This window comes from Canis aureus, chromosome X (assembly GCF_053574225.1).
Source record: "Canis aureus isolate CA01 chromosome X, VMU_Caureus_v.1.0, whole genome shotgun sequence".
In the NCBI taxonomy this organism is placed as follows: domain Eukaryota; kingdom Metazoa; phylum Chordata; class Mammalia; order Carnivora; family Canidae; genus Canis; species Canis aureus.
In genome coordinates this window covers 68,398,640-68,408,175 of record NC_135649.1, presented here as the reverse complement: position 1 = coordinate 68,408,175, position 9,536 = coordinate 68,398,640, and the positions used below count along the sequence as shown (strand labels likewise).

The 9,536-nt window shown below is 56.0% G+C and overlaps 1 protein-coding gene across 1 annotated transcript; it reads right to left on the bottom strand.

The window, feature by feature from the left end:
- Positions 1-527: 527 nt before the first annotated feature.
- Positions 528-4,676, bottom strand: LOC144307619 (uncharacterized protein CXorf49 homolog). The gene is made up of 6 exons (XM_077887547.1): positions 3,252-4,676; positions 2,447-2,603; positions 1,838-1,914; positions 1,514-1,559; positions 821-862; positions 528-699 (listed from the first exon to the last, which is right to left on the bottom strand). Exons 1-5 carry the CDS (start codon positions 4,509-4,511, stop codon positions 822-824), a joined length of 1,581 nt encoding a protein of 526 aa, XP_077743673.1. The 5' UTR covers positions 4,512-4,676; the 3' UTR covers positions 528-699; position 821.
- Between the last annotated feature and the right edge of the window lie 4,860 nt (positions 4,677-9,536).

The following is a 9,536-nucleotide window of genomic DNA, read 5'->3' as shown; positions in this document are numbered from 1 at the left end:
GGGGGTGGGAGGATGAGCTCAGCTGTGCTCTTTAACACCCGTGGAAGCACAGGGCCAGGGAGGGCCAGCGACGACAGAAAGCCACGGGAGTGATGAAGGACGCTCAGACAGCAGAGCAGGCTGGCCGGGAGAAGCAGGACAGTGATCCCAAGGAGGGAAGGGAAGAGGGACAGGAGCTCTGGAAGGGGTCCCCGGTTCCTGCTGAAGGCGGAGGGGGTGGTGAATGGGCACCTAGAGACCCCAAAAGAGGGGGAGATTAGGGGAGAACCTGAAGGGGGCCCACGGGGGGGGTGGGGAAGGGGCACCGCATATGCTCACGTGGCCAGGCAGAGCCCACGCAGAACCCAGACCCGGGGCACGAGGGGGACGTGACCGCAGGGCTCCTAGCAGAGGCAGGCCCAAGCTCCCCACAAGAAGGCCTACCACAGGATACCAGAGGTCCTGTTCTGAAAAAGGCTGGGAAATGGAGCAGCTCCCTGCCCTGCCCCCTCCCCCTCCACCACCACCAACAGAGAAGGCAGACCACAGACCTGAGAGGTACTTTAATTTGAAACTGCTGTGAACTGGGGTGGGGAGGGGGCACAAGAACAGGGAGAGGAAGCCCTGGCTGAGGTGGAACAGGAGGGAACCAGCTTGGCCACAACTTCCTGGCTCCAGAAGTACCAGCTGATCCTCTTGTACGGAGATGCTGGGCCCGACCTGTCAAAGAGAGCAGAGTCAGGGAAGAGCACCGAGCCGGGGCCAGCCCGCCGGGGCCAGCCCACGGCCCTCCTAAGCGGCCACGACTGTGGGGAGGGGGTATGGTGTGTGTAACACTCACTTCAAAGGGTCTGGAACTTGTCAGTCAGGGACTGCATGGCCGCTGAAACAGAGACAGGCGTGAGCAGGCACTCCAGACACGGGGATGTAGAAGCCCGTCCCTCCGTCCCCGTGGGGAACCACCCAGCCCCGCAACCGGAAACCCCCTCCAGCCACTATCCAGAGAGCCCTGGGCCTGAGTCACTCACCCCCCACTTGAATTAAATATGGATGTGTTTTCTAAGGGAACAACATGTGCCAGCATTTCTCAAGCTTTGTTGGGGGCACATCGGAACCATTCAGAACTGGCGAACGAACACACACACACACACACACACACACACACACACACAGACACACACGAACACACACCGGGCCAGCCATACAGAGGAGCAGGGAAAATCAACGGGGCATCCCTAAACGTCCTAAAAGGGGGAGACCTCTGGGACACGTTTTCCCTGGCAAAGCATGTGTGCAGTCGAGGCCGTATTTTCCTGTCTGTGCGCACACCTAGCTAACTATACATGCACAGCGGGCTCCAGGGCCAGGCCTGCTCGGTTTTCCTCCCCACAGGGATGTTGGGCCCCGTGCGGCTGCCTGCACCTACAGCCCATCCCGGGTGGGGTGCTGCACTGAGACGCATGCCCCCCCCTCCCCGCCCTCCCTGCAGCCTGCCTCTGCCCCAACCCGGGCCCCAGCCAGAGGCTCCTCATACCAAGCTGCTCTTTCAGGTCGTCTATTTCTCTCTGTAGCACGACACACTAGGCCAGCAGACAGCAGAGAGACAGGAATGGTTAGCATCCTCTGGCTTCCTCTCTCTCCGGCCCCTCCCCTTCTCCCACGGGCACTACATCCCCAGGCCCAGTGACCAGACTGGCACAGGCTCCTCAGTGGAAAGGAGGCGCCTTCCCTCTGTGGGGAGCAGAATGGAGGCGAGGTGGGGGGACAGGGGGAAGAGGCACACATGGCAGTTTAGCCTGGACACGGATCCCACCATCTAGCTTGAGCTTGCGTTTCTAGGAGCCAGAAGCAGCAGTACCCGAGGACAGCCCTGTGTTCCAGGTGGTTGCTGCAGCCTTTCCGGTCTTGGGAGGTGGTCAAGCGGCTCCTGGTCACCTGAGAGGGAGAGAACATGAAATCCAGCTTCCAAGGCCCCCAGTGAGGTGGAGAGGGCCTAGACGGGGTCTAACGTGAGGCAGCACCACCCTCTGCTGGCAACAAGTGGCCCCTGCTCTGCCAGCAGCTCCAACCTTCTCTCTGGGACTGCCCCTCCTGTCCCCTAGGGGCGGCCCATCCTTGAAGGTGGTCCCCAGGGACCGGGGCTCTGGGTTGCACTCTGCCAGAGCTGCAGCCACAGGCAGCCCCCAGGATGCGCAATGTGGCCAAACAGGACTGAACAGAAAAACGGCTCTGTTCTGCTCAAAGCCTATGTCCCGAGCTGCTGTTTGGGGGCAGTGCCACGAATCGCCCCTGCTGCACAAACCGCACGCAGGGGACGATGTGGCTGAAGGCCGGTCCTTTGGGAGAAGCTGCCTGGCTAGGTGGGGGGGCAGGCAACAAAGCTGACAGGCCCCCAGCAGAGCCAGAGCCAGAAGTTTCCCTCCTCATCTCCTCTCCCCTGCACTCCTGTGAAACCCACAGGACTCACTGGAGGGTGCACGCCCTCTGGGCATGACGTCTCCCTGGCTCAGGGCTGAGGGCGCGGAGCTTCCTGGAACTTCGGGGGCTCTGGTGTCGAGGTCGCCACTGCTGCATTCTCCACGATGCATGCCCGAACAACATGGCCCTGGCCTGTGTGTTGGAAGCTAAAGGAAACATTTCTCACTGATCTGACTTGGGACGTGGGGTGTGCGTGTGCGTGTGTCTGTGAGCGTGGGTAGGTGGGCATAGGTGCACATCTGCACACGTGTGTGTACGGGTGGCGTGAGACAGGGAATAGGGAAGGGAATTGAGAGGCCGATGTGGCTGGTGATTTCCCCCTCAGTCAGCCCCGGGCCAGGAGGCAGAGCTGAGCCAGGCAGAAGGAGTAGTGGGCTGACAAAGGCCAGGCTCCCCACAAGCAAGGTTTGGGGACCAGCTAGGAAACAGGAAGCAGGAAGCTGATGAGTCTAAAGGCTGAAGGTTTGTGCTCCAGACTTTGAAGGGGTTCCTGGCTTCAAATCAGCTACCAGCCCTCCCATCCATCCCAGCCCCTCTCTGACGGGAGGAGGCAGGAAACGTGCCAAGGGTCCAGAACGGTGGCGGGTACACACGGAGTGCTACCTTAGTTTACTGTCTGCCCCCGTGAAAACAACCCACGACCCGATCTGGCATCCGAACGATCCCAATGACCCAGGGGCACCCATGGCAACCCCTGAGGGATGGACAGGGTTTGTGGGTAAAGAAGTACGAGGCAGGGGAGGAGGAGGGGGAGGGGAAGGGTGCACAGAAGAGGAGGAGCATGGCCTACTCACTTGGCCCTTGGGCACTGTGTCTCTGTTTGAGTCACTGCCTTCTCCTGTCACCACCACTGGCTCCGACTCCCGTGTCCTCCTGGGCCCAGATTTCTTCCGGGAGCGGCCGGTGTGCTTGGACTGTTTGCTTCCCGATGGAACCAAGGAATACCTCTTGTTCCTCCCAAGCAGCGGAACCCCAGAGATTGGGGGGAAGGTGGCTGGTTCCAGGGGAGCTGCCGAGACTCTCTGCCCCCAGGGAGGAAAGCTTCTCCCTTGGGTAACTTTTGAGGCCCCCCCTAGGGATTTCTTCTCCTGGGCCACCTTCTTCCTAGGGGTGGCCGGGGGCAGGCTGCCAGCAGCAGCGGCGGCGGCAGCGGCGGCTGCGGCTACCGGGTAGCTGGGCCTGTTCCCTCCCTTCCCCCAGACCACACTTTGCATTTTCTTAGAGGAGGAGATGTCCAACTCTCCCACGGCCTGCCTCTCCACAACCGAAGTGAATCCTCGGGGAGCCGAGGACAGGAAAGAACCTGGCACGTGAAGGAAATTCTCCCTGACATGGAAACTCGGTTGTCTGGGTGTGTCCCCGGGATCCTCGGGGCTGCTGGGCTTGGCTTGGCCTCTTTCTTTGGAGCAAATGCTCACCCTCATCAGCTGTATCTCACCGAACTCATCTGATGACTCGGGGTCGGAAGGCCGCCGGCCCGGGCCTTTGGCGGAGGGCCGCTGGCGATCCACCCTGACGGTGGACCTGCTCTTGGGACCTCTTCTCGGGTTCCCCCGGGGCCGGGCTCCCTCGGGCCCACCGAGGTGGAGCGGGACGGCGGAAGGCGGCTGCGATTCTCCGCGGCTCAGGGCAAGCGCGCCTCGACCACCGGGCCCTGCCTCTAGGCCCGCCCAAACGCCAGACCCTTCAGCGGCGCAGCTCTCTGGGGATGGGTTTCTCCGCACGCCCAGGGCATCCGGGTCGGTCAGCTGCTGCACGCTGGCGGCCCCGGACTCGTCAGCAAGGTGGGACGCGTAGTCCAGGGCGTCCCCCTTGTCGTCGGCCGGGGTGCCGGGGCGGCCTTCGCGGCCCCAAAGCACCGGCCCTCCCGCTTCCATCACTTCCCGCTCGGACTCGAAGCCCTCGGGGTCTGGGAACCCGCCCTCACCCTCGCCGCTCCGAGGCGGCCCGGGATCCAGACCTAGTCCTGGTCCCCGCGGGGCTCCGCTGGCCTGCTCCCCGCCCTCCGGGCCGAAACCCGCTCCCCAGACAGACACCTCGTCGGGGGCGCTCATGTTGGCGAGGCCTGGCAGCCGGGGGTTCCGCGGAGACGATCACCCTGGTCCAGGCGCCAACGGCGACAGGCGAGAGGGGAGAGGCGGGAGGCGAGCGGTGTGCGACGCGTGGAGGGAGGCGCGAGGCGTCCTGCCGACTCCGGCGGTTGCCACAGGCGCGGTGCCCAGCCCGGGGAGGGCGACGTGGCGTCGTCGCGGCGCAGCACGAGATCGCCTCAAACAACGCGCGGTTGGCGCACCCTTCTGAGGCCCGCGCCGCCGCCTCCTCATTGGTCCGTCCCCAGCCAACCAGCGCGCCCCTTGTTGGCCCGCCCATCGAGGCCCTGACCAATAGGGTCGAAGGCCGTTGGTTCTCCCTGGAGGGGCTACGGGTTTCGGGTTTCGGGTTTCGGGTTTCGGTGTGAGCGAGTCCAGGTGTTGGTCCCGGCTGCTCTGGTCCCGCCTCCCCTGGCCTGGCCTGGAGCCTGCTTTCCTGGTGGAGTCATCGCTGGCCCTCTTGTAAGCACTGTATAAACTAATCGTACATCCTCAAGACAATACTAAGGTTGAGGTACCCACTGTAACTGCTCTCTTACAAGGGAGGAAAGATGCACTGAATGATTTAGCCACTAGCAAAGGTCATTAGGATTTTCGGGATCCCTGGCAGGATGGAAACCGTGTTGCTTGGCCCGAGATTACTCGTCTTGAATAGAGAACCTTAAGGCAGAGAAGACACCCATCACCCCTACAACCAAGAAAGTCCTCTGCAGGCCGGGCAGGGGGCGAGGATGGGGCCGGGGGGTGGGCAAACCCAGCTTGTACGCCAAACCAGCCTGGCAATAAAGTTCCCCGAGGAGAGCCACAGACCAATGTGGTCGCCTATCCGGTTGAGCAGTTGTGACAGAGTGAACGATGTGTCAATGTGAAAACCTTTGCTCTGTGCCCCTTCTCGGAGAAAGTATGTCACCCGTCCCCCAATCATTGACTTTGGGGGCTTCTGGTGCCCACATTTCCATCGGGACATAAGTGCCACCGTAGGAGAAGCTGGCGAATCCTAGTGCGCTAGGTGCTTCACCTTGGTCAAATATATCAGACCTATTGCATATGGGTTTTTTTGTATTGATTCTGCCCAATTACCCACACACAGGACTGTCCTGTGCCACTACTCTCCTCTACCATCCCACCCCCACACCCAGCAGCGGGCAAGCCCAAGGCTTTGTCTTTCCCAAAGTTCTGTTCCCACAACCTTGGAGACAGGTACTGGCATACCCTATTTTGTGAAGGGGAGACAGAGGCTCAGAACCATGACTATTTTGCTCCTTTTCTCTTAACATCACTCCACACAAATATTTTTCGTATGTGTGCCAGAAGAATTCATGAAGTTGTCAAACTTGGTGACCATAGTACAGCCAAATATACAAAAACTCACAATCTGCTTAGCCAGATCCCAATAATTGGCTGTTTGGGTGGTTTCTTTTTGTTGCCGTAATAAATAGCACTCTGTATAATTTGCCTTTGGAAGGTTCCTCTTCTGGGTTTTTTTCTCTGGATGCAAATTCAGTTTCAGACCTACTTCAGAAAACATACATGAAAACCAAAGATCCGCAGACAGGAATGGTTTCTTCCATGGTGAAGCAGGCCTCTCCTTTTACTCCTCACTCAGTCCTGGAAGTAGAGCCACCGGGAGAAACTACTCACCTAGCAGTCACTCAATGGGACAGCACCACACTCTGCTCAGACTCTTCCTTTAATCTGAGGAAAGCACAGCTGAGAGCCCATATAGTCTGTCTGACCTTCCAACTCAGAGCTGGGGACACTTGGGTGCAGTTGTGTGGGCACAGGGAAGATGGCCTTTTCTGGAAACCTCTTGGTCTCAGACCCTCCACATCTCAGAACCTGACTCAAAACCAGAGCAGGCTGGGGGTGCCTGCAGCTCAGTCAGTTGGGTATCTGCCTTTGGCTCAGGTCATGATCCCAGGGTGCTGGAATCGAGCCCCATGTCGGGCTCCCTGCTCAGCGGGGAGTCTGCGTCTCCTACCCCCTGCACCATATGCACACACACTCTCTATCTCTCAAATAAAAGCTTTTTTAAAAATGATGTTCAAAACAAAACAAAACAACAACAACAACAAAAAAGAGCAGGCTATTTGTTCTCTAAACCAGTCTCTTGAGTTTTTTGGTATACACGGCCAGTTGCCTACCTAATAGCTATCCCTCCCTGCTTCTTGATTGCTAACAGAACTTCAGTTTGTTCAGGTAGTTGGCAAAGACCCTTTCCCTGATGATATGAGAGGATCTTTGTCAGCCCCAGTCCTGGGCTCCAATTAGAATTGGTCTAAACCAATTATTGGTCTAAGAGTAAGCACATGACACAATTCTGGCTGGTGGGATGAAAGGGTCAGTCTCCTGGGAGAGCGCCCCCTTCTCAAATAACAGGGCAAAGTTCCCTGAGGAGAGGCCTTAGGTCCTTCTTCCTCCTTCCTGCTGGGATTCAGATGTGATACCTGGAGGTGCAGCAGTCACCTTGTGGCCACGAGGCAACCAGTATGAGGGTGAAAGCCAATTCACTCTGGATGGTAGAGCAAGCAAACACTTGCCTCTAAACTTTTTGTTCTGTGAAAAAAATTAACTTCTACATGTTTAAGCTGCTAATAGGTTGGGTTTTCTGACACTTGCAGCTCAAAGTATACCCAACTGTATCTGCCAGGCACCTAGAACTTTGCTAAGTACCAATGGGGTTACAAAAGAAATGGAAAACACACTCCTTTACCTCAGAAGCTGAGTCTACTGAGGGAGACACACATACACAAAAGCCCACAAAGAGCTCAATATGACATATAAGTAAGTGATCAAATGAGAAGGACTGAGAAAATTATTTTGATCAAGGTTTATAGGGAAGAGCTAGAGTTCGAAGTGAGCGTGGTCTACCTGAGGAGCAGTAAAGACCTAGATGGGTCCTAGGAAAGGAATGGGAGATATGGGTAGATCTTAGGCTGAGGCCACATTCCAAGGACTTAGGAATCACTCCTTCAGGACTTTGGCCGTGATCTGATGCTCAGTGGAGAACCAGTCCAGGAGAAAGTCATGGTGAAAGTTATGCTGGAGAAAGACTAATTGGATAACGAGGTGTGGTCTGAGGCTGTGGCATCTACCTTGGTGATGACAGTTGAAAGAGACACAGTACAAGAGGTACAACGAAGAATGAACGAACGGGGTTTGGTCAGTGATTGAGCATGAAAAAGGGAACAGAACGAGTCAGGAATATCTCCAAAAGCTAGCCAGGAGAGAGAGGGAGGGAGAGGGAGAGAGGTGGTGGGAGAAGGAGGGGAAGAAGGGGGAATGGGAGTGGGGGTGGGAGGGAGAGAAATGAGAGCCCTCAACAGAGACCAATGAAGTCAAGAAAAGGAGATGAAGCTTTGGGCTTTGATCTGGTGAGAAGACAATCGACCGGGCAGATTAATGTGTCTACTAGCCAACTCCCAAAGCAGAAGCCCCAAATCTGGGAGAGGGGGCGGGGGAGGGTAGAAGAGGCAGCAGAAAAGGTAACAGGATTTGTTTAAGACAGGTGTTTCCTGGGACGCCTGGGTGGCTCAGTGGTTGAGCATCTGTCTGCCTTTGGCTCAGGTCGTGATCCTGGGGTCCGGGGATCGAGTCCCACATCGGGGCTCCCCGCGAGGAACCTGCCTATGTCTCTGCCTCTCTTTCTGTGTCTCTCGTGAGTAAATAAATAAAATCTTAAAAAGAAAAAAGAAAAAAGCTTCAGCATGGTTCTAATCCATAATATCCTTGAAGCCACCAATGTTCATGTGCTTAGATCATTTCTAAAACACGTTAAAAGAAATTCGTGACTAATGAAGTTAAAAAAACATCAAGCCATATACCACTTGGAATTACTTCTTGTGCCACCAGTGGCCTGTCCCCCCACCCCCGCCCCAGTCCTTGGGGAAACACCAGCTCAGACAAAGCCATCTGGGACCTATTTCATGAGGGTGGGGCATTTCTAGGAGCCTAATCTCTGGGCAATGGGCCTCTTGGATCTATTGCTTTCCCCTGGGTCAGTGATTTGCATTCTTTTCTGGGAAAATAAATCTTTACCCATCTGGGTTAGGGGAGAGAGAGATGGAGAGGGGATGTCCTGACTGTCAAGGTGCCTGGGGAGGTGTGGCTCATACTCTGGATATCTTGGGCTTCACATATTCAATGAAGGGTCCCCTCCATTGCAGCCTGGTCACAGTGGGGCCTTAAATCCCCTCACTCCGGCTCTAAGAGTCCTATAACTTGAGCTAACCAACAAACTCAGACAGAAGCTAAGTTGTTGTCTTCCTCCTCCTAAAGCCTTAGGAAAGCTAAGGCTTTCCTCCCCTCACTCCACCCCTACTCCCCTAGCCCCCTTCCAAATCCAAGCTGGGCTTAGCATAAGAGAAGCATGACTCATAGAAACCAACGACTGCACAAGAGAGGTCAGGCTGCCAGGATTCCTTCCCAGCCAAGGATAAGCAGATGCGGCAGCTCAGTCCTCAGCCTGCAGCAGACTCACTAGTCTGAAAGCTCTGGGCCCTCAGAGACCGTAGGGTGACAAACATTCCCTGAGGGAAGGTCAGAAGACCTGAAAATAACAAAAAGCTGGTGTGAAGAAAAGACTGTCCATTAAATTGCATTGAGGTTCAAATCCCGCCTCCCCCTGAAGTCTTGTCCAAAAGCCTATGAGGCCCTAAGTGCCTGCCTTCACAGTAAAATGATCATAACAGTAATAATACTACTAACACATAATCCTTACAGGGAAATAACTATGTGCCGGGTACTGTACCAGGTACTTTTCACTTATTATCTTATTTCATTAGCACAAAGATCTTCTGGGGCAAGTACTCTCACTGAATCCTTCTTTTTTTTTTAAGATTTTATGTATTTATTCATGAGGGAGGTAGAGACATAGACAGAGGGAGAAGCAGGCTCATCACAGGGAGCCTGATGTGAGACTCCATCCCAGGACCCCGGGATCACGTCCTGAGCCAAAGACAGACGCTCAACCGCTGAGCCACCCAGGCG

Coding starts and splice junctions, on each gene's coding strand:
- LOC144307619 (XM_077887547.1), bottom strand. CDS start 4,511: ATGAGCGCCCCCGACGAGGTGTCTGTCTGGGGAGCGGGTTTCGGCCCG. Junction 2,604..3,251: donor ACACAGTGCCCAAGGGCCAA/GTGAGTAGGCCA, acceptor TGTTTCCTTTAG/CTTCCAACACACAGGCCAGG. Junction 1,560..1,837: donor GAACACAGGGCTGTCCTCGG/GTACTGCTGCTT, acceptor CTGCTGGCCTAG/TGTGTCGTGCTACAGAGAGA.